Source organism: Lampetra planeri, chromosome 2, assembly GCF_965212315.1.
Source record: "Lampetra planeri chromosome 2, kcLamPlan1.2.h2, whole genome shotgun sequence".
Lineage (NCBI taxonomy): Eukaryota > Metazoa > Chordata > Hyperoartia > Petromyzontiformes > Petromyzontidae > Lampetra > Lampetra planeri.
Window position 1 is genome coordinate 30277846 of NC_136108.1, and position 24399 is coordinate 30302244.

Consider the following 24399-nt stretch of genomic DNA (forward strand, 5'->3'; position numbering starts at 1 on the left):
ACTTGCGCCACTGCGTGACCGAGCGACAAGGCCCCGTCGAAGGGCATGCTTTAACCACAACGTTAGGATGGCGCAACGACGGTGATGGGTGAGGTGTAAAGCCTTGCCGAGTGTCTGGTGCGTGCCGACATGCCTGTTTCGGAGGATCTTTAGCCGACTTGACCGGTGCCGAGGCCTCCTGCTGCGGCGGAGCCGGGAAGCGGGCCCAGCAGTCTCTGGCGTAGTGGCCCCTACGCCCGCAGCGGAAACATTCGGCCTCGTTGCGCCGAAGCGCAGGCCTCGCCTCCTGACGGCCCCGTTCTGGTAGCGCCGCGCGCGGTCTCGGCCCGCCGCGTCCCGTCCATGGAGCGGAGGCGGCCGTCAGTTGTTGAGGGCCCCGGTCATCCGGAACATAGACAGCCTGCGCAGGGTTCCACCCCAGCGCATCCCCTTCTTTGACGGGCCCCCCCGTCCACGCCGTCACTTGTTTCCAGCGACGGAGGTTGAATTGCGCATCGAGACACTTAGCAGCCGTCCGGGAAGTTAGCTTCTCATGCCCACACACAGGCATGGGGATCCCTAGATCCCGAGACAGCTCCAACATTTTCCCTAATATGAGAGGCTCGAGCAGGTCCTGTGGCGTCTCAGGATAAGCTGCCATGGCCAGCTCCAGCACCGCACCCCTGAACGCCACGGGCGACTCCTCTGGTGCTCGTTGTCGTTGAGCGAATCGCCGATGCGCATCATCTGGTGGCTCATAAGCATCGGCCATTTCTTGAAAAACACCACATAAAGTTGCCTTCTTATCGGTCGTTATGGAACGGAAGAATCGGACAGATTCGTCGTCCAGGAGAGTCGGCAACACCTCCAAAGCCTCCGCATCGGTCCATCTTGCTGTGCGTACCGCCGCCAAGAAGCGGCAGGCGAACGCGCTCCAGTCCCCACCGACGGAAAATTCTTTAACCGTTGTAAGGTGGCGACTCCGACTCCTCTTCCCGCCGTCTTCCAATGGTGGTGGTTGTGATGGCAAATTCAAAATGGCGTCGGCCCGCGGCGTGGCCAAGATGGCGGTTTGGCGCCACGGAGCGCGCAAAATGGCGGCCTCTTGCCGCGTGGGCAATGGCGGCGGCAGGACAGGCAACGTGGCGGGCCGCGGAGCACCAATTGCATCATCCATCGTCCCTGGCGCGACGAGATGGCATAGATGCGCCAGGACGTCCTTAAGTGCCTCCAGTTGTACCGCCATCGCTTGCCATCGTTGATCCGCGTCTGATGATGTCGACGGACCCGCCACCGCGCCAACATCCTCCACTCCCGTTCCCGTGGTCGCCTCAGCCGGGCTCTCCTCCACCACCCCAACAGGATCCGTGGTTGGAGGGAGTTCGTCGTCGTCGGACGAAGAAGCCGATGCAGGCGCCGGATTAACTTTCTTCCTCACTTGTTTCGACATGCCGTTGCACTTCCGACACCAGTGTAATAAACGACTGGACCACGATGTCTGGCTCAGTGTCCTTTATTCGGTTCGTGCTGTACACCCACACGGCTGTCTTTACTCTGTAGCTTCTCCACGGTGCTGACTCCAATGTCGGCCCGGTCCACAACAGCAGCCCCGCTGCTGTTTCTCTCACACAGCCCCCCTTGGCTGTACTCGCTGCAACTCCTCTCTCTCTCCGCAGCTCTGACAGCCTCGTGCTGTCTCCCTCTCTCCCTCAGCAGCTCTGACAGCCTCGTGCTGTCTCTCTCTCTCTCTCTCTGCAGCTCCTCCTGGCAGCCACACCGCTGCCTCTAACACGCAGCCCTTCTGGCTGTCTCCTCTGCAGCTGCACACCACTCCGCAGCTTCCTCTTCTCTTCGGGGTTGGCTCCCGATGGCCGTCGGCGCCCCCCCCTCTTCTCACTCGCCCGCGTGGCCTCACTCTTTTCCGCTCACACCCCGACTGACTTCCCCTTCCGGTTTACCCGCTTAAGGACCCGAACCTTCCACCCACGTCACATGACTCCACCCCCCGTGACGTCACATCCGGAAGGTCGCTTACGCCCGCATTACACTTATACTGTACCCTCAAATCTCGTAAGTATCATCTCTACATCACCCACCCCCTCCACTGAAGAAAAAGTCGTCCTCGACTAAACACAACCCGTGCAAATCCATGGGATTCGGGGTAATCCTGACGGTAGAAAAAAAACACTTTTATTGGTCAACAAACAAGCAACTTCGACTCAACCGGAGTCCTGAACTTTGTGTGTGTAAGTTGTGGAATGCATCTGTATACAGAACAGAATTTAAGACAGCAACAAAACGAATAACCGTAAGACAAGACGGTACACACAAGGGGTCAATCGGACCCCCCAACCGCGACATGCGAACAACCGATGAAAACCTCCGGCGCGAAAAAAGACTGTCGTTTTCTTTTTTCCATCTGTGGTCTTGTGGTCTTGCATGCGGTAGTTGTCTGTTACTGTGGGAGCGTCACGCGGGCCCGTGTCCAGATAACCGGGCCGTGTAGCTGCGGCTCGGTCGGATGTTGCTTCACCTCCTTGGTAACGGACGGCCTAGGCTGGTTCGTCATGGAAAGTGACTTTCCCGACCTCGGCAGTGATGATGCAGGTGAGTGAAGGGATGAAGGTGTAGGCGTTTGCGGTAACCCGGTTTTTGGCGAGTGTAGTGGTTATTCTTCCGAGTGGAGTGGTGCATCTGCGTTTCCCGTGTCTATGTGATGTGACATTAAATTAGTACAACCTAAATCGTACAGTCCCTAACTAAAAATGTCCTCAAAGTCTTGTAAAATGCCCGAAGGCCCTGACGCTGTGGCTCGGACAAGTTAGGATCCTGCGATATCATGGCTTCCAGCCAGGGCATAACTTCCTCGCTCGCAGGGTCAGTTGCATTTGTCATTATTCCTGCCTGCACTTCTCGGCCCCCTGCTGGCATGGGCCACACATGTGCCGAAACCGTTCCTCCATGCATAGTGACAGGTGTGGTTGCCGTGTTAAAAACTTGAATAACATTTTTTGGTGGCGTGTCGATCCATGATCGCCATCGCTGGTGATACCAATATGGCTGTGTCTGGTCGAGCCGTCACGAGTGGTGTGCGATATTGAAGCGGAATTAAGATTTGTGCTGCTGGAGGTACCATGAGCGTCTCTTTCGTGACCGCCTGCACCTGAGCTGATGTCCGGGTATTGTTGTCCGAACGCAAGAAATATAGACATTCTCCCGACGGCATTTCGATGTACCCTTGGTTCGTCACAATTTTTATAGGGAGCTGGTTCAAAGAGTCCGTCCAATCATACGGCCCGGGGTATTGGGGGCGGGACCCAGTATGGGGGCGTATGTGAAGGTCCGCCGCTCACCTCTGGTCCAATCGGATGCGAGGAGAGCAGGGGCGGAACCTAAGGGCAGAGCCAGCGGGGCGCTATGAGGAGGTCGGGATCTAGAAGGTTCGGTGAAGGGCGTGGTGAGAGGGAGGAGACAGGATCACGTGGTGAAGGGAATATAGGTGGGATCCAGGAAGGGCTCCTGGTCAGTTGGTGGAGTCACGAAGCAGGACCACGTTGAGTGGCCGGAGGGTACCCGTGCCATCAGCCACGTGGCTGGAGACGCTTCGAGCACACCGTCGGCCAACGGTGTCCGGGAGCGGGGAGCGGTGTGACTGACGGAAGGGCGCGCACGGGGCACGCGCGAGGAGCAGTCGGTCCGCTGTCGGGACCAGCGGAGTCCGAGCGTCAATGAGAATAGAGAGAGACGGAGACCCAGCAGTGTGTCGGCGAGATCCTTTATTACACAGGGAACCGTAAACGTGCTGGAGATGAGTACAGGAACGGATGTAACTAGTTCTCCCACTCGAATTTGGGTCTCCAGCTGCCCCATGCTTCCCCCATTTGCCGCTATGTATGATAATTAATTGAATGGGACACAAGCACTGGGCCCTGTGGGGAAGCATATAAAAACGTGCAGGGAGATAATAGTCACCGACGCTCCCGTGTCTACCAGCATCTGGAATTCAATTCTCCCCACCGAGTCTACCACCACCGACATCCCCGCTGAGGCTGCTACTACCGTCCGTGTCAACTTGCGCCATTGTGTCCCCGAAGTCGGCCATCATTGTGGTGAAAAATCGCGTGTGTACAAAGGTGACTGTGATCGTCGAGAAGTGGCAGATGCATTGACAGCCGGTGTGTGTGAGGTCTGCAATGGGAACTGCCGAGGTGTCTGGAGTGCCGCGACTCACCTGCTGGTTGTACATAGGGGTAAAGAGTTGCCGTTGGTGTGAGTGTGGCCCTGGTGGGGCAGCATCGACACACGCATGCGATGTGGCCCGTGTGGCCACATCGGTGGCAGGTCACCGGGTCCCGGGTCCGGCTGGATGCTCCGAATCCCCAGGGCATCCAATGACGAGTGCTCTGGGCCGGTCCCCAGTATGTCACCCTCACGGCCACCAGCATCTCCTCCTCGGGCAGTCCCACATCCATATCTAGTTCGGCGTCTTCTCCCACATTCCATTTTCTCTGAACACTCTCCAGTCCTTGATGGGTTTATGGGTCTGCTATTTGCGCAACCACACGTTGTGGCCTCATCACCTTCTCATGGTCTCTTATGCTCTTCGCAATCCACAATGAGGTCTGCTTGTCCTCATCAGTGACTGGCAAAACTATTTTAAAGGTCTGTGCCAGCGCTAACAGTACCCCTGCATCCAGGCCCGGGAAAGCAGCCTGTGCCAGGGCCATGAGAGCGCTTCTGTAGGCCAAGGCTGATTCCCCTTCTTCCCGCCGACGGTTTTGGAATCGTCTATTTGCACTGGATCGCGGGTCAAAAATCCTCCCCATGTGGCTCCAACGCTCTGCTGCTAAAGCCCGGAGCGGCCATTTCCTCTGGGCCTCGAGAATTTTGCACCATTTTTGTCCAATGGCGGTTAGCGATGTCGGCCCCACTAAGGGTGATTCTCCCCCCTCCTGAGGGGACCCTTCCCCGTCTCGTTGTGGTCCCGGTGCTGTCATTTGTGGTGCCATGCTCTCACCCATTGGCGGCGCTGGCTTCTCCGTCTCTGGCGCTGTCGTCTCAGTTGGTCTGTCCTGTGTGGCGACCACCCCGGCTGTCCCTGTTGCCCGTGGCGTCCCCACAGTAGGACTTCCCGCTCGTGCAAGAGGAGAAGCCGCTGCAGACGCCAAGGGTGGCGTCGCCGGGTTAGCAGCGTGACCCCCTCTGTTAGTTGGTCGACCCAGTCCGCCAAGGGCCTCCCCTTGCGGGGTCGAGGGCCCTCCGATGTTAGTATGCTGTGCTACTCACGGGTCATGGGCCTCCCCGAGGTCAACTCAGCCTCAAATGAGTACCTGGTTTGGTGTGTAAACATTGCCCAAGGGGAGACAAAGGCAGCCGGGTGTGGTGCTGGCCACTCACCTGCTCGTGTGCCATGCCGGCCTTCATATAGCCTGTTAAAGCTACAAGGGGGATCGTTGGAGTGTTTGTGTGTCTACTCATTGCAACCCTTCTGACAAGCAAGCCAGCATCAGGACTCAAGGTAAGTGAAAATTAAACAGATTTTTCTTTCTTTCTATTTGTTCCTTTATTTTGTGTTTTATTTACTATACAGTGTTTTTATAGTGTTGCATGTAATTGTACAATATTCCTTCTTAATTATGACTTTAACAGTGCTTCCCCTTTTTGTTGAACCGTAACACATTTCATAACATTGACCGTATGGGCATTTAAATGCAGTACATTATTTAGTTCGACTTACGAACGGGTCTCATCAACGAATTATGCCCGTAAGTCGTGGACTCCCTGTATGCACCTCCAGAAGGCAGTATAGCCAATGGGTTGCGGAAAGAATACTTGTGTAGTGACATAGCGCAGTCTGTTGGACAGCAGTAGCAACTGCAGGTGGGCACTTAGCGCACACGCCGCTGAGCATACACGCGGGTGTGCCGGCAGGGCGGAGGAACTGGGGCAAGGGTCATGATAGACCTTGTGTAGAAGCCCCTGAAACCCTCTAGAGGGTTCGAGAAGGGAGGTGCGGCTAGGGCGGAGCCAAGCCGCACCGAGGATAATATAAGCAGCGGAGAGCGAGAGCTCTGGCCTACAACTTCTGGGATTGGACTCGTCTCGTCGTCGCTGTCGTCATCGTCACCCTCGTCGCTGCCGCCTTTGCCCGATCACTGCGCGGCCAGACAGTGGTTGACTGTCCTGGTCGACGCTGTCGGTGCAATGTGGACAGGATCGTGTCTGGGACGGGGCGTGCGGCAGCGGGGTCATGTGTGAGAGAGAGATGGGGCCCGAGTGGTGGTGTGAGCTTGGCAACAATGAATAAAGACGGTAGAGCGGTGCCTCCTGCGACCACATCGTCTCCAGCTAACTGTGTGTGCGATGCACGCCACCCGCACGCACGGACAACACTACACTAGTATACTTTTTTTTTAAGTGGACAGACGATACGGATATATGTTGTGGGGGTTTTTGTTGTACCTATGAAGTATTGGAAATGACGGCAGGAAACTCCTTGACGGGTAACACACTTCTTTTATTAAATCTTCGCTTATCTCGATACAACGTGTGGTCTCTATTCTTCCGAGTACGGTCACCAGACACCGGTACAACTCGTAACCTCTATTCTTCTTATAACACACCGTACTCGTCTCGTGTAGACCCTATGCCTCTGGCTACACACATCACTCGTCTCGTGTAGACTCTTCTCGTGTAGACTCGTCTCGTGTAGACCCTATGCCTCTGGCTACACCCACATCACTCGTCTCGTGTAGACTCTTCTCGTGTAGACCCTATGCCTCTGGCTACACACACATCACTCGTCTCGTGTAGACTCTTCTCGTGTAGACTCGTCTCGTGTAGACCCTATGCCTCTGGCTACACCCACATCACTCGTCTCGTGTAGACTCTTCTCGTGTAGACCCTATGCCTCTGGCTACACACACATCACTCGTCTCGTGTAGACTCTTCTCGTGTAGACTCTAGGCCCTGGCTACACACTCTAAATGCTGACACTGCATGCCCACCCTACACTCCGCCTCTGGGTTACACAGAGTCCCGGTCCTCACAGGACAGCGGGACTAGGTACCGCAGGGCCCTATCTCTTCCTCCCGTCTTCAGTCTTCGCTGGTTACACTCTCCCCGTGCGCCTGTGCGCATCACCTTATATAGTCCCTCCTCCCGGGAGACGGAGCGGATGCGGACCTCGATGCGCGGCATCGCTTCTTAGTGAACCAATCACAACGCGCTATCTCTACGATCCTCTTTTCCCCAACGCGTGTTTCCACTCACCAACCAATCACGCCGCGCTGCCACCCGATCACTCCCACACCAGCGCGTCACCGGCACCCAGCCAATCAGCACCACACAACCCACGATCCCGCGCTGACCCCTGATCCCTCACCGTCAGCGCGCGTCACCACACACACATCCAATCACGACGCGCTGGCACCTGATCGCTACCCCAGCGCGTATCACCACTACACCTATGTTGGGCGTAGTTGTTCTCTCACTTGCTGGCCACGTCTTCTGGGCTTGAATTTCACACAGTTCACTCAGGTGTCTGCTCACTCCACGCACGTGTCTGTTGCATACGTTTTCTGTCACACACACACACACAAACGGCGAGTGAGACCTCTCGTAGCCAGTTTCATTTAGATATTAAAGGGCAGTAATCCCCCGTTTAACACGGTAGATGCGTTCCTGAAAAGTGCAATGTTAAGAGAAAACCGCGCTCAGCGAGAAATTGCTGTTTACTGAATTAGCTCATGGCGGGACAAAAAACTGAGGTAACGGTACACCGCCGCATACTGTATCATTCCGCGTACCACATTGTACCACTCAGCGGTGCAACTCAAGAAAGTAGTTCATCATAGACTACTCAGAAACCGCCTTATAACGGGTTCGTGGTCAGCCGTTAGCATTCTGCGTGAGTGTAAAAATCCACCCGGTCATGAATATTAATGACGGGGGGGGGGGGGGTGCGGCATGTGGAATGACGTCACGCGCGCTACACACAAATAGATATTCTTGGCTCATTATAGTAGTAATAAGTGGATGTTAATAAAACATGCAACTAGTCGTATTCAAAATTCCCTGACAATGTGCTGTATTGTCATGTAACATTGTATCCTATCACCAAAGTTAACGTTTACTATCATGATGTTTAAGAATATTCATATGCAGTGGTTGACATTTGAACGTTTCAACATTCCAGGCACCGGGATTTGTTAATTGAGAGAGTGAAATGGCAAGGGCCATTCTTGTCTCTTTGCCCTCGGGTGGGCAGCGAGTTTTTATGGTGTTTTGTCATGGGTCCTCCCTTGCATAAATTTCTCTCAGAAAGTTCCCTGGGTCACTCCTTGCTCATGCAAGAGTTATTCCTTTATGGCCTGTCATGAACGTGTTCCTCCTTTGCAAAATGAGTTAGGTTAATTCCTGGGAAGAAAAATATACTACGGATTCAAGGCCCTCCTCAGCTCTGGTTATTCTCATCATGCCCATCTGATCGATGTCGCTCGCATTCTATGTCCCTGCTTCTCATTCTAGTGCTGTTTTCGCTTTGTTATCTTAGTCAATGAAATCATCATCAGAATACATTTTCCACAGAAACACCACTATAGATTGCATAATAATACTATTACCAGGTGCGGCCCGTCCATATAGGCGAACTAGATGGTCGCCTAGGGCACCAAGTACTGGTAAGAACCTCTGGTTACACCAGCCCACAGGGGATTATTGTGTCCGTCCGTCGTGCAGGGAGGGGCTGGGTGGGGAGAGTGGGGAGGGGCTGGGTGGGGAGGGTGGAGAGGGGCTGGGTAGGGAGGGGCTGGGTGGGGAGGGGCTGGTCACCCCGTGGTGCCCTTATTAAACTCAACGTTTAACCTACTCACGCCGGCTTGTGCCCGCCCTCACAGTCGAGCATATTTGTGGAATACACCACGCCGCCGTTGACCCTGGCTATTGACCGAGCAACCCAACGTTCCTACCAGCTCCCTCCGCAGGAATGTGTTTAAGTGTGGCACCAAATTCGAGGGAAAATAATAAAACGACCAGCGCTAGATGGCGGCAACGCCGCACAAGATGGCGCAGCAGCAGCAGCCATCTGCTCGATCCCTAATTTCCCCATGCCATCCCTTACCTCCCGTACCCCTCTCTCCTTCTCTCTTCCCCTTCTTCCCATCCTCCACCATTATTTGTTTCATTTATTATTTTGCCGATGCCTTTGTTTTTTTGCAGGCGCCACTCCCCCGACCACGTCTCCTGCCTGCTCCCGCGCCCATTGGGCATCCTCTAAGCAGCCTGGCTGCCGCCGGTTCCTTGCTGGGCCGCACCGTCGCCCGCACCGGGCGGCTTCCTCGCTGCCTCTTACGATCGGCACTGCTCCCCTCCCCCATCTCCTGCCTTCCCCCGCGCCCACCGGGCGTACTCTTGGTGGCCCGGCTGCCGGCGGTTGCCCTCCGGCCACCCCGGCGCCGTGCGACAAAAAGCATTAGTCTAGATCTGCCCTTGGGGGTGGGGGTGCCGATTGTATTGATCACCTAGGGCGCCAGTTGGCAGCTAGCCTAGGGCCGCCCCTGACTATTACAACCTCTATACATTCATTCTGCTATAGATTCACACCACTACAGATGACATTCACATCACTATAGCCTCAGCAATAGTCACACCACTCTACTGTCCTGTATCCTGTATAATCCAAAGGTAATTCCAATACCTATTGCAAAGATGTCATGTAAATTCATCGGTGTCAGTTACTCCCAAAAAAATGCAACGTATTGTAAAGCACTATAATTTGAATTTATTCGAAACCGTAATTGTGTCGTATTTACCTTTCAAATGTTGCCGAAATTTTAAAAGCTACACCGCAGATTTACTCAATGGGGATCACACATGCATAGTAACCAGTGACGGTCTGGGATAAAAAAAAATCGGCCCTAATTGGGGCTATGCAGTAGCTAGACGTTCCGATGTGACGAGATATGAGCGTGATTTTGCCATGCGATCTCATTAGCTCATTTGGGCTGGTGAGGAATAATCTTTGGGGCAGCCAAATATGGGGACTTAATACCAACCAGTCACTAATAAGCAATGAAGTGTACACATTAGAAGTAATACAATATTTGAATTAGAAACTGTTTTTTTTACTCTGATAATTTTTGCAATTTCCCCACACAGACCGGCCCCCTGGTCCTCGAAATGGATCGGCCTACTGGGGGCATTTGCCCTAAGGACTGCTGCCCTATGGCAGTCATGTCGACACTACTGCGAAAAACTTGGTAGGACCCTCCTGAAAGAAGAGTCATGAGACTCAGTGAGGTTCTCGTGGGTTAAACAAGCGGGCTTTACTCGAAAACATCTTCTGAAATAAATTAATGCAACGTTTCATTAATAAGAATCAAGATAATACGATATTTTCCAAAATGGGGCGATACAATTACCGTGAGTCTGATATCGTACACAATAATAACAGCACAGTAGTAATCATGAAACAATTTTTCACAAAAACAAAGAGATAAACACCCCCGTATAGCCCACACAGACTGTTGGGTGAAGTGCTGTTAGCGAGCACCTATGAATGCCGACACAGCAGACGAGGCAGTGGGTGGCTAGCACCAGTAGAGATGTTTACACTCCGGACCAGGCACTAATTTGAGGCTGAGTCGACCTACACCGGTTCAAATAATCGTCACTGGTGTTGGCCATGAATGGGAATCAAACTCGCGTCGCCGGGTTCGTAGCGCAGCACACAAACCAATGCGCCACCGCTCCCCACATAACACGCACATTGTCATGAAAAGGGAATTTCCAGCCGCGACTCGGAGGCTCTGCGGAGCCAGGCTCAGGTTTCCTGCTCCTCACAAATAACGTTCGATGAAACAGATGAGCAGCCTTCAGCAGTCTCTTAAAAGTGGCAGTCCATGGATTTGATGATGCTGCTGGTCCGTATGTGCTGTAGTGATGCAATTCCACCACACAGATCGGTGGGAATGAGAAGTTGATGGATGAGGACACTAGTGTCCGTGTGTTTACCGAGGCCCGTGATTTGAGGACGGCCAGGTAATGTGGAAATAATAACAATATATAAAAACAATGATATATTGGAGTTCAGCATCGTCATATAGCACAGTACACGTTTCTGATCCATGCATTGTCATGAATACGAGCACAACTTCACTTTCCTCGTGGGAAAGATAATCACGATCATCGTTATGAATACAAATACTCAGGATATATATTATTTATATAAAATGCACGATCACCATCCATGCATCTTAGACATAGACCAAAATCAGCATCATCGTCTTCATACATCAGCGTCATAAAATATACATGCTAAAACATAATGTACAGGTATTTGGCAATCCACTGCTGGATGGAGCCCTGCCCGCACCATGTCGGTCTTAGTGGTTGTTTGACCATACCTCAGCACACTGTTCAATGGGAGGGAAAGTGGTCGCCAGGACCGGTTCAGATGTCAATCACCAATGATGTGTTCGAGGTCGCCAGATCTATAGCGCCGTGTTCCAACCACTGTCACTATGCACCACTCGACATCAATCACTGCCATAACTGATGATTACGTCCACCATCTACTAATTACAATGATCTTAAAATACCACTGATACGATTAATTATCATAAATCCTCACGATGAGTCTTACCCATGTTAGTAAATAAGTCCTCTTCATTGAGCGCGTGTGACTTCGGTCTTGAATGATCTCTTGAGCATCCGCACTTATATATATAGTTGCATGATGACCTAAAAGTGTATGAACATACTGTCCTATTTAGTATCTCTGTAAAGTAACCTCTTGATATCTCTGCATGCATTCCAATGGTAAATATTGACCACGTCTCGGTGGGATAGAGTGTTCAAGTTATTGTGACATTTTATCAATGTTAACGATCATCGACCACAACTTCCACCCCCAAACATGAAAAAAAATGGGTTTTTCGGGGGATGGCAAATTGAGCACACTCACTGCCCACATATGTTGGCGGTTTTTGTTCGAAGAGGAATTCGAACCCCGTGCGATGATCGTGACATCCACGTGGTCGCCTCAGCAATGCACGGATCATACTCACTTATACCAGCTCTCCTACAGAGATTTTGGTCTCCAACTTTCCCAAAATTCCCATGCTTCCAGCATTTTACCACTACGTAGGATGACTGTACAGGCGGCAACCGCTGGGCTCTGTTGGGAAGCATATCAAAAACCTCAATTCCCCCCACCGAGCCTACCATCACATGCGCCATACCCGAAGCCGGCCATCATTGTGGTGAAAGATTGCATGTATACGATGGTGGTTGTGATCATCGGGAAGTGGCAGGTGTATCGACTGATGGTGTGTATGAGAGGTCTGGGATGGAAATTTCCGAGGTGTTCGGGGTGCCGCCACTTGGCTGCTGGTTATATGTAGGAGTAGAGAATGGCTGTTGGCGCGAAGTCGGCCTGATGGAGCAACTTCGGTACGGCACCCGTGGGTGATGTGGCCAAAATGGCCGCATCGGTGACAGGTCACCGGGTTCCGGCCTCGCCTAAGTGCTCCGAGTCCTCGGGGTGTCCAGCGAAGGGTCCTCTGGGTAGGGCTCTGGATGGCTTCATGAACAAGCCTTTGATAGTAGCCCGAAGGTTTGCAGAGCACCTTGGTCTCGGAAAAAACAATATAATGAGAGCCCACAGCGTTATAACAATGGTCAGCCACGGCGGAGGTATTAGTCCTGCTGTGTTTCAGATCTGCCTTGTGGTCGCGAACACGGTCTGACAAATGCCATTTCGTTTCCCCAATGTAACAATCACCACAGAAGCAACTTAGTTTGTAGACTCCTGGATATTGCATGTCAGGAATGATATCCTTCACAGATGGGATTAGATCACGGATTTTGTTATAACGCTGTGGCCTCTCATGATATTGTTTTTTCCGAGACCAAGGTGCTCTGCAAACCTTTCGGGCTACTATCAAAGGCTTGTTCATGAAGCCATCCAGATATACAAACATAGATATAACTTCAACCGAGAAGATGGACACAAATTGAGCAATCATTGGAAGGATGTTATTAACCAGGTAAAACCGTAACTGCTTTATAGTTTGCCTTTGTATCCGCATCTCCAGTTTCTTCAGCCTCCTACCCTCCAGCTCCGCCTATTTCCCAGACCCGGCATTGTGTTGTACTCGAGCTCGGGTTGGGGCTTATACTTCGCCACTCCCCCTACCCCACACCCCCACCCTCTCTATTTCTCCTCCCTGGCTCCTCCCCCCTCCCCTCTTACGTATATATAGCCTCGTGTCACAAGCAGCCTCCTTTTGCCCACTTCAGCAATTGTTTATTGCTGTGGTTGTTTCCACCTGATGACGGGCATTTGTGTTGCGCCCGAAATGTCGTGATTGAATTCATTTTGTACCTACGTGACTTTACTGAAAGAACCAAAGAGTATGGATTCCTGCAGTCACTAAAACTTCAAATCTAGATTGAAATGTTCTCCAGTCCCCTCCTTTAGCTACAAATGTGTCCACGTGGCCTAACCTACGTGGTCAATCAGCGCCCTCTCCTCGTCGTTGCTCCGATCACCCAGGTAATTAATTTCCACGACCTGGGCTACGGTTGCTGCGCGTGCTTCGAACTGTTGTTCTAGTGCTTCTCCATGTGGCTCTAACGCTCCGCCGCTAGAGCTTGGATTGGCCATTACCACTGGGCCTGGCGTGTTTCGTGCCAATTTTGCTCCGATAGTGGCCACGTGTTGTTCCTGGCAAATTATTTTCTACTCCCTCAGGAGGTTGCCCTTCTCCATCCCTTTGTTTTTCCTCCTGTTTCGTAGCCTCCGATGGGCTCGCCGGCCCGGGAAGGGAGGATTCCTTCAATTGTGGTGCCGCATTCTCACCCATCAACAGCTCTGGCTTCCCCATCCCCGGCGCCGATGTCTCCCGCGCTCCATCGTGGTCGGAGACCATCTCGGCCATCGTGGTTGCTCGTGGCGTCCTTACTTCTGGGTTTTCTGCTCGAACTGAGGGAGAAGAAGTAAAGTAGCTGCTGCGGGCGCCAATGGCGCCGTCGTCGGGCCAGGAGCTATTATGTCCCCCCGCAACTGTTGCAGGAGTAGCATTACCGCCTCCATGAGTTGATCGACTTGGTCCGCTCAGGGCCTCCTTCTCTCACCTTTTGGCGTCTTCTTATGGTTTGAGGAACCGCCTCGACCATCTGTATACCGTACTATCTCCGGATCACGGCTGTCCGGGGCACTGGGAGTGGAGGCGCGTTCTTCTCTCTCTTTGCTGGGGTCTCGGTCGGGATCCTTTCTGTTACCGAGTCGAGGCATCTTCTCAATCCCTCCGCTGCCACCAGTTATAATGAGTCCACCAGACGAAGACTGAGATGACACACTCTTCTTTATTTTCCGCATGAGCTCACGCTGCGTGTGACCACTCCACTCTAAATCTTACCAGGAAGCGCCCTGATCGCCCCGCCTCCTCCGGTGCCGTCACCACTCTCTCTTTGGCCTTCCCTCTCTCTCACGCCCCGCCTTCTTTCCTTTTGTTCGTGATGTCACCTTTAAGAGGAACCTGGGATCCCGTGGGTATTCCTACCTCCGGATTGTGTAAGTATTTGCACTACACGTATATTACCAACGGCATCAGCGGCGACCGGTAGCAACCCTTTTGTTAAATGCCGCAAAACGACCATGTTTTTCTTTGCCCACGTGGGATTAATTAATTAAATTCAAAGACCATCCATGTTTTCCACGTTTGCAGTTTTGTTCTTCTACAATCAGAATAGGTGAACGACTGAAGACACGTCAGGATCGGCATTGGTGAAATAAAGACAGGGAACAAGAGGACTTGTCCACCTAGGAAAACGCGCACTTTGTAATTAGGAATTTCGTGATGAAGACCCACGCGGCGATACAATGAGGGCTAAACGTTGCTAGGTCAACACGCAACGCAGGCGGTCATCATTGTAACCATGGCATTGACAAATCTGTGCAATTAATTGCATATTTTGTTTAAATTGTATGTATATGGTATGCTAGCTTTACAATTAGGCTAGCGTTTGATTTCTGCCAGGGTCAGTGATAGGGGGCAGGTTGGTGAAAAGGGGAAGAGGGATGGTCAGGACTGATTCTGATGTCACTGTAACCGTGGCCCCGAATCAATCCCGGGCTCGCAATGGAGTGGACAAAGCACTGCGCCACCATTATAACCCCCGAAGGTGGCTACTTCATTATCACTTCTGGATGAAGGGCCTTGCAAAGCCTTCACCATCCCTAAAGTATACAAACTTGAATAAAAGCTGTTCGTGTGATATGTTTGTATTCTTCAGAGCAGAAACTCAGAATCAAAATCTTTGTTTAGAATGGAAGAATACAATGAGCTATGAAGCTCTTTTATATAAATGTCCAGTAGGGGCGGGTCAGAAAGTCACAACAACAAATACAAAAACTGATATGAGTGCAAAGTATAAGAAAGCTAAGCAAGTTACTTAACATCGATAAAAATATGAAGCATACAGGTCCAAATTTTATAAGAAAGCTTTGCTACTGGAGCTGTTTGCAGGGCATGGAGTGGGAAAAGTTGTATTTACAGAACTTACCAACAAAATTCACTTCCATAGATTCCTTGCGACTTTTTTTTATCGCCCTTGCACAAGAGACCATGTTTCACATGGTGTCTTAATGGCTTTATGTCCTGATCCAAAAAAGTATGCAAACACGTGAATTCAGCACAGGGTCACGCTGACTAGAACAGCTTATCTACGCAGTGTCATACATTAAAAACATGCATATTTGGAGATCCAGCCATGTGGCTTAGAGGGCAGAATACTGAGCAGACACCACTGCAACCCTGGATAATGGCACCGCGGAAGCGAGATTTTAAGTATCTTGCCTGGTATACAGAAGGTCGTTGGCTAAATCCCAACCCTCATACCTGCATATTTGGAATTTGCATGTTCTCTCTGGTCGCGTGAATATTTCTCCAGGCTATCCACATTTAGAATCAACATGCGTTTAGAGTATTCGGCTACTATACATTTCCACTTAATGATAAGCCACTTCGTTGAGCTATCATTTGTGGCCAGGTCGCTTATGAAAAGTGCCACATAGCTCAGTGGGCCTTACCTGGTAAAGTAACAATTTTAGTTTAAGCTTCAGATTTAATGCATGTGTAGAGAGGAGCCGACACGAGATTGCAGGGGTCTCGTCCTTTATTCCTTTCCTTCCATTCACACCTGTCGCCAGCCGTCCCAATCCCGTTCCCGCAAAAGGCCCCCCTTTCCCGCCCGTTCTCTCCTTATATCACCTCGATCACCCCTCCCCCTAACCCATCTATTGGTGGGAATCCTTCCCCTGACACCCCTACATCACCCCCCCCCCCCCGGAGAAAAAATAACCGTCCTCGGTTCTGCCTCCCCCATGGACCATTTAAGTCTCCCCATGCCTCCCACCACTGACAGTGACGACAGCCCTTACCCCCCCCCACAACCATACAATGCAATATAACACAACAAATCAATTGCGCGGCCTGCCCAGGTCTCCAGCCAGCATCCCGTAACAGCCCGGACATCCACAGGCAGCAGATGACCGTGGCGGCCCCCTCCTTCGAAGGCCCTCTCGTCGCGGTCCCTGGTTCGGTGGTGCCGGTGTCGCCTTGCCTGGCGCCGCTGTCTCTCCGGCCCCCGCTCGTGCCGCCGCTCCGTCAGGCCTCACATGGGGTGCTGTAGGTGACAAGGGAACACAGGGCACCGAACCCCCTGCCGGTCGGCGCGTGGTGGTCGGCGACCTTGGCCTGGGTAGGGATGATGATGATGTTGGCAGTGATGTTGGTGGTGATGTTGGTGAAGATGACGGTGGAGAGATGTATGGCTTAAGGCGGGTGGGGTGTACAAACCATCGTCGCTTACCCAGTTGGACCTGGACGCACTGCGGTCGGAGTGCTTTGATGACCTCGACCGGCCCTTTCCAGGGTCGGTGCAGCTTTGGTGAGAGGCCAACCGGCACCTGAGGACAGTGTAGCCATGCCTGGTCCCCGACTTTAAAGGGCTTGGCTGTCACTGTCCTCTCCCGTATCCGTACATTACTCTCTTGGCTCGCGGCCGATGCGGCCTCGGCTGCTTGGCGGGCCTCTCTCAAATAAATGAGGGAGGTCTTTAGTGCCTTCGGCCATGCGTCGGCTCTTGCCGGAATGTCCGTCAGCTGCACCTCAATAGGCGGAACGGGATCCCGTCCGTACATCAGGAAAAACGGCGAGAACCCCGTCGCCGCGTGTGGGGCCACCCTGTACGCCGCTAAGACCGATGGAATGTGGAGGTCCCAGTCGGAATGGTTTTCGTCCACCACTTGGGACAGCATGGCCGCTATGGTGCGGTTAAGCCGCTCTACCATCCCATCGGTCTGGGGATGATATGGAGATGTTCGGACCTTTTTAGTGCCCAGGATAGAGCAGACGTCCTTCAATAGCTGCGAGGAGAAATTCCTGCCCTGATCCGTGAGCAACCGCTCCGGTGCCCCCTTATCAAGGACATAGCCTCCCACGAAGGCATCGGCGATGGTCTGTGCCGTTTGGTCCGGGAGGGCCCACGCCATCGGCCACCTCGTGCAGTACTCGACTCCGACCAACAGGTATTTATTTCCCCGTGGCGTGACCGGCAGCGGTCCCAAGATGTCCAACGCAACCAATTCGTTGACCCTGGTCACCGTGATGGGCTGTAGGGGCGCCCGGCTTACCCGGGGTGGCGGCTTTCGCCGCGCACATTCGACGCAGGTAGCGACCCATCGATGCACGTCAGCGGTCATACCTGGCCAAAAGTACCGACCCTGTAATGTGTGCAGTGTCTTCCGCCCTGCCAGGTGCAGCAGCTGGCGGCCGTGTACGTCCATAACCAATTGTTGACGCAGCGACTCCGGAACTACCAGGCATCGCCGGCGCCCTGTCGGGTCCCATCGCATGAGGAGATCCTCCCATACGATGTACTCCTCCCCCCCTGCCTCTGCTGAGGCGCGTAGTGTTCGCAGTGGGGCTTCCTCCAGCTGTAGCCGTCTCCAATCGTCCAAGGTCAGCCCCAGGTCGTGGTCGGTCAGCTGGACCTCACCCTGTGCGCCCTCCGCCGTGCGTACGGGAGCGATGACCGTCCCCTCCGGCCTCGCCTCCTTGCAGCGTGCCCCGCCTGTGGTGCATGCACAAGGGCCCTGGGGCACCAGTCGGGACAATGCGTCTGCGTTGGCATGTCTGGTCCCTTTGCGATGCACTACTTGGTACCTGTACTCCTGCAGGCGTTCTATCCATCTGGCCAGCTGGCCCGAAGGCTGGTCGATGCGGAGCGAATACTGCAAGGCCGCGTGGTCAGTGCGGACCGTAAATTTGCGACCATACAGGTAGGGTCGGAATTGCTGCACAAAGTGAACGACTGCCAGGAGTTCCCTACGTGTGACGCAGTAGCGCTGCTCCGCTGATGAAAGCACGCGACTACCATAGGCGATAACCACCTCCCGACCCTGCTGGACTTGCGACAAAACACTGCCGATGCCCACATCGCTGGCGTCCGTGTCCAGGATAAAGGGGAGGCCAAAATCCGGAAAGGCCAATGGTGGTGCATCTGTCAGACGTGAGCGCAGCTGCTGGAATGCCTCTTCCTCCAGAGGGCCCCAATAAAACCTCTGGTTCTTCGCCGTCAACACGTGCAAGGGCTTGGCAATGGTTGCGAAGTTGGGCACAAACCGGCGGTAGTAAGAAACGAAACCCACAAACCGGCGTACCTCCGGAACCGTTGTGGGAACAGCCCAGGCCCTCACGCAGGCCGTCTTTTCCGGGTCTGTAGCCACTCCCGACTCACTGACGACGTGGCCCAAGTAGCGTACCGACGACTGCATAAGGTGGCACTTCGACGGCTTGAGCTTCAAGTTCGCGTTCCGGAACCGCAGGAACACCTGACGCAATCGGTCAATGTGTTCCTCGAATGATCGGCTGAAAACAATGACGTCGTCCAGGTAGATGAGGCACGTTTCCCATTGGAGGCCTGCCAAGGCCAACTCCATTATGCGTTGGAACGTTGCCGGCGCCGTCTGGAGGCCCATAGGCAGGCAGTTGAACTCGAACAGGCCCTGTGGTGTCCGGAATGCTGTTTTAGGCCGGGAGTCCGCGTCTAGTGGGACCTGCCAGAACCCGGACAACAAATCCAGCGTACTGAAAAATTTTGCTCCCGCCAGTGCATCCAATGAGTCGTCGATACGTGGTAGGGGATATGCGTCGGCCAGCGTGACGGCATTGAGGCGTCGGAAGTCCACACAGAATCTCAGTGACCCATCTGACTTCTTGACTAGGACCACCGGTGCCCCCCAGGGACTCGAGGATGGAGAAATTATGTCGGCCCGCAGCATTTCCTGCACCGCTTGTTGAATGTGCCCTTTTTCCATTGGGCTCATTCTATATGTGTTTTGGCGCAGGGGTGCGGCATCTCCCGTGTTGATGTGGTGCTGTGACAGATTTGTGCGCCCTAGGTCGAACGGTCCCCGGCTGAACACGTCCGAGAACTCCTGCAATAACGAGTGCAGCTGCTGTTTCTGGTCGGGCGGCAATCCCGGCTCAGGCCCCGCCAGCTGGTCCATCCACGATTTGGCCCCTCTGTCCTCGGACTGGCTGATGCTGCCTACAAGCTCGGGCTCTGTCCCTGGGGCTCCTAGTGACAAGGGACTAACGTGGGCCAGAACTGTTCCCTCCTGCACCGTCGCTGTTCTATCGGAGGTGTTCAGCACCTGAATGAACAGATGCTGGTTCCTCTGTACAATAGTTTCGGCCCCCACCAGCGCATGACGATCCATGGCCGCTGACGCCGGAGACACCAGGATGGGTGAGTCTGGTCGGGCTGTCACGAGGGGGGACCGATATTGCAGCGGAACCAGCATCTGGGCTGCCGGGGGAATGGAGACAGACTTACTGACCAGAGCCTGCACGTAGGGTACACCCCGGCTGGCCCCCTCCGCCTTTAGGAAATGGAGATGCGTTCCCTGGACTTCCACCCGCCCATTGGCCAGATCGATTTTCATTGGCATCCGCCTCAGAAAGTCCGTCCCCAACAGGCAGGGTACGGGCAACGTTGCGGAGACAAGGATGGGTCCTGCTACCGAAAGCTGCCCAATCTGTATCGGGGCTTCAACCTGGCCCAGGAAGCCCATGCTGCCTCCATTTGCTGCAATGAACGTTGTCTTGACGGGGACTAAAGGTCGGATTTTATCCGGCAGCATCTCATGCATGGTGCTCGAGATGATCGTGGCTGATGCCCCCGTATCGACCAAGATACGTGCCGACACTCCCGCGATTTCACCGACCAGGACCGAGGTTCCTGACGTGGCCGCTACCACCCGCCTTGCCAGCTTCCTCCATTGTGTGGCTGAGTCCGGCCACTGACCAGGCGGCGTCTCGTTATCCTGTGGTGCATGGTGAAATGATGGGGGATGGGTGTGGATGGACTGAAGATGGGGTTCCTCCCTTTGGAGTGCGTCACAGCAGGGTGAACGCGCCCTTGTTACATAGTGTGGGCTTACCCCTGGGTTGCGGGCTGGGCTCTCTATGTAGTGCAAATTGCCCCCCCTAGGTGACGTAGGATGGGCCCCCCTTGTGGTGTGGGGGGGCCCCCCCATTGTAGGGGGCGGTGGGGACTGGGGGGTGGGCCTTCCCGTGAGCCCCTCCCTTTCCTTTGTCACGGGGGCGTGGTCCCCCTGGTTCCGTCTCGCTCTGTCGCAAAGCGGTGGTGAGGCGGGTCGTGGAATTGCTCCAGGGCGCAATGTCAATCGTGTGGGCTGCCTCCGCCCCCGGGCCGTTGCCCCTGGCAACTCGCCGGCGTTGCAGGTAACTGGTGACGTCACGCCCGCCGGCGACGTCACGCCCGCCGGTGACGTCACGCCCGCCCGCGAACCCACGCCCGCCCGCGAAACCACGCCCACCCGCGGCGTCACGCCCGCCCGCGAAACCCCGCCCGCCCGCGAAACCACGCCCACCCGCGACGTCACGCCCGCCCGCGAACCCACGCCCGCCCGCGAAACCACGCCCGCCCGCGACGTCACGCCCGCCCGCGAAACCCCGCCCGCGCGCGACGTCACGCCCGGCATCGACGTCGCTGCCGGCCGCGACGTCACTTCCGCCCGCGACGTCACCTCCGCCCGCGACGTCCCTCCCGGCGTCGGCGCGACTCCCGGCGCGGTCCCCGGCCTCGGCGCGATCCCCGACGCGGTCCCTGGCCCCGGCGCGATTCCAGGCGCGGTCCACGGCCCCGGCGCAATTCCCGGCGCGATCCGCGACACCACTTCCGGCCGCGACGTCACTTCCGGACGCAACGTCACGTCCGTTCGCGACGCCACTCCGGGTCGCGATGCGACCACAGGCCCCGGCGCTATCCCCTTCCCCCGACCAGAACAGCGGGGACCGGGAAACGACACCACCGGCGCCCACCCCGAGGAGACTCCCGGTGAGTTCGCGGCGTCGGAATTGTAATTACCCGGCCCGCCCGAGAGGCCGGGTGAGACGGCGTCACTCGCCTGGCTCCTGTCGGCGTTCGGCCCCGGCAGGTTCCAGGTGACGTTGGCGGCCTCCGGCTCCGTGCGGCACCCCCTCGCCACATGCCCCTCGCGACCACAACGGTGGCAGACCCACGGGGCGTTGCGTCGGGGGGGCTCGGCGCGATGTTGTAGAGGCGGCTGCCAGCGACGCGGCGGCTGGTCCCTCTGCTCCGCCAGTCCCCGGATCGCCGCGTACACCTCCCGCAGCGATGGCTCCGTCTCAGACGTCGGCGGTCCGTCCCCAGATGCCCCACCGGCAGCCTGTGGTGACGGTGCAGGTTCGGCGGTTAGTGTCGCTGGACCAAGTAGCGCCGCGGCAACGGCTCGGCTGTTCCCCCCCGCCGCGCCAGCCACCGGGCCCACGGGTGGCGCCCGGCCCATGACCTGCTCGTGGGCTTGGATGGTCCGGGCAGCCCACAGCGAGGTGCGTTCTTCCGGCGTGACTACGGGCATTACAACGCCGGCGCGGCAAGCGTAGGCGATGAGGTGCTCGACCACGAGGTCCTCGAGCGCTTCTTCAGCCAGGCGAGGGAAAGCTCTCCTCGCCAACACGAGCAGCGCCCCCCTGTAGGCTAAAGGGGATTCTTTAGCCCCTCGCTGGCGATCCTGGAACCGTTTAAAGGCTCCTTCCGCCGGGCAATAGATCTCCCCCAAAGCCTCGTAGGCCGCCTGTAGCGTGGACTTGCTGTGCGAGGGAAGGGAGGTGTAAGAGGAGAGTGCTTCTTTGCCCAGAACAGATGGCAGCGCTCGTAGGGCCTCTTCGTCTGTCCACTCGAGAGCGTGGAAGGCAGCCTCGAATCGGCGGACAAACTCCTCCCAATCTTCTTCCTCAGCCACAAACTTGTCGACGGGCCCCAGCCGACGCGGCCGTCCGGCCACCTGCTCTCCGTGTTGGGTGTTTAGCCCTGGGAATTTTGGCGGGAGCGGCGGCGGCTGGCGTGACGAGGTTGGTTGCGGCTCCTGCCCGGCCGGCTGGTCGGCGTCCGGTTCCCGTGGCCTCTCCTCCCGTAGTACGCGTGGGGGTGGGGGTCCCGGTGCCGGCGGGCCCCCCATAGGGAGCCTCTGCAAGAGCTCCTGGAGCGCCCTCTCCACGCGGGCCATGCGGTCCTCCATGCGATCCTCCAGGCGATCCGGGCCCCCTTCTGCTGCTTCTGACAGCAGGCCCCCTTGTTGCCCAGGATGTGAAGGATCCCCGGCCCCTGCTTCCTCCTCCCTCGGCTCCCTCCCGCGAGGATTCTTCTTTGTAGCCATTAGGATCCCACCGCTGCCACCAAATGTAGAGAGGAGCCGACACGAGATTGCAGGGGTCTCGTCCTTTATTCCTTTCCTTCCATTCACACCTGTCGCCAGCCGTCCCAATCCCGTTCCCGCAAAAGGCCCCCCTTTCCCGCCCGTTCTCTCCTTATATCACCTCGATCACCCCTCCCCCTAACCCATCTATTGGTGGGAATCCTTCCCCTGACACCCCTACACATGTGATTAAACCAGACCCTCAAGTTCAAATAGTTGATTGGCTCAGCCCGGTCACCAAGGGCTACACACAATAAAAACCCAGCAAAGTAACATTTCGTTATCAGAGGAGGGCCACTTTCGCCAAATATACACCATCAGCAGTGTGAGGGCCGCCACACATTTGAAACCACTGGGTTCGATAGCATGATGGGGGTGTTTTTACATTTGCGTATTGTCGGGACCGCACGTCAGGGGCCGCACTAAAGGCCGCCAGGGGCCGCCAGTGGCCCACGGGCCTTGCAATGAACACTGCTCCAGATAATGGAAGAAAAAAAGTACCTGTATTTGGATGTTTGTCCAATATATTTTAAATGTGTTTTGTCCGACAGATGAAAGCCTCCCCATGCCACGTCAGTCACGCTGGTCAGTACAGATTGGTCAAGGGGGGGCCCAGGATCAGTAAGCATATCACTCGTTGCCGAGTCTAGTTGTGTCCTGTAGCTGTTCGCAGGTCACTAGCGCAGTGGAGTACACGGAGAAAATCAACCACGCATAACAAGCTTTAGATGTCCGTCTGCACAGATGGGTTTCACAAACCCACTCGTTGTTTTAGCATCTCCTGGTCACCCAGCGGCCCCGTGGGTTTGGGAGTTGCACAAATCTCTGCGATCCACCAACCCTTGCCTCGTCCAATAAGTAGATTCACACCACCATCATCATGTCAGGAAAAGGCCTTGCAAGTTGACCACATGACCACTTCCATCGCGGTTCATTACAGGTCTCCCTCGATTTACGAAAGGGATGCGGCTTTAATTGTAAATTGGAACGGCTTTCCGCATTAATTTATTGCCGAAAATTAGGGCTGTGTTTCGGACAGTCATTCCAACTCTCCTCCTAACTTAAAATATACGCCTATATCACTCTTCACAATACGAAAATCGTTATCTTGATGGGGCAGTTAATGATTAATTCGGTTGTGTCGAGTGTCCCGAGGCCCTTTAATGTCCCATGGGTTGCCGTGTTATTAGCTCGCAGTGTTACATCGGCTTATTTTGTTGGTCAGATCTACATTTTGTTGTTGTTGTTGTGATTGCAATTTGTTAACGATGTATTTATTGTATGGGGCTTTTCTCGCGATCGCGATGTGCGGACTGTACGTACTGCATATAATGTGTCTCTGCACGGATAAGGGTTGTGAGGTGCATTGTTGTGTTCCTTGGTACGGATCGTTAGATTGTGACGATGACATATGGGGCCAGTGATTTGGATTGTGCTGCTGGCTGTGGCTTATCTGGGGCAAAGATTCTGCACAGAATGCCCCTGTTATGGTTGCATGTTAACATGAGTGTGGTCCCGTCATGCTGTGGCTGGCGGCTTGACCTGACGGCCCGGAGTTCGAGACACTCCGAGGCACGTCTGAAACAGTGAAACAGAGGTTCAGG

The 24399-nt window shown here is 54.7% G+C and overlaps 2 protein-coding genes across 2 annotated transcripts in view; both read right to left on the reverse strand.

Moving 5' to 3' along the window:
- The window catches only part of LOC144731470 (antizyme inhibitor 2-like), a 34674-nt gene extending 21800 nt beyond the window's left edge, over positions 1-12874 (reverse strand). Inside the window, exons 1-2 of the mRNA XM_078612534.1 lie at positions 11624-12874; positions 7446-7559 (exon numbers count right to left, since the gene is read on the reverse strand). Coding sequence (XP_078468660.1) covers positions 7446-7559; positions 11624-11792 — 283 coding nt within the window. The 5' untranslated portion in view covers positions 11793-12874. The remainder of the gene's footprint in view (positions 1-7445; positions 7560-11623) is intronic.
- Positions 12875-15316: 2442 nt separating this feature from the next.
- Positions 15317-22889, reverse strand: LOC144731476 (uncharacterized). The gene is made up of 2 exons (XM_078612546.1): positions 21485-22889; positions 15317-16671 (listed from the first exon to the last, which is right to left on the reverse strand). Exons 1-2 carry the CDS (start codon positions 22754-22756, stop codon positions 16660-16662), a joined length of 1284 nt encoding a protein of 427 aa, XP_078468672.1. The 5' UTR covers positions 22757-22889; the 3' UTR covers positions 15317-16659.
- Between the last annotated feature and the right edge of the window lie 1510 nt (positions 22890-24399).

Coding starts and splice junctions, on each gene's coding strand:
- LOC144731476 (XM_078612546.1), bottom strand. CDS start 22,756: ATGGCTACAAAGAAGAATCCTCGCGGGAGGGAGCCGAGGGAGGAGGAA.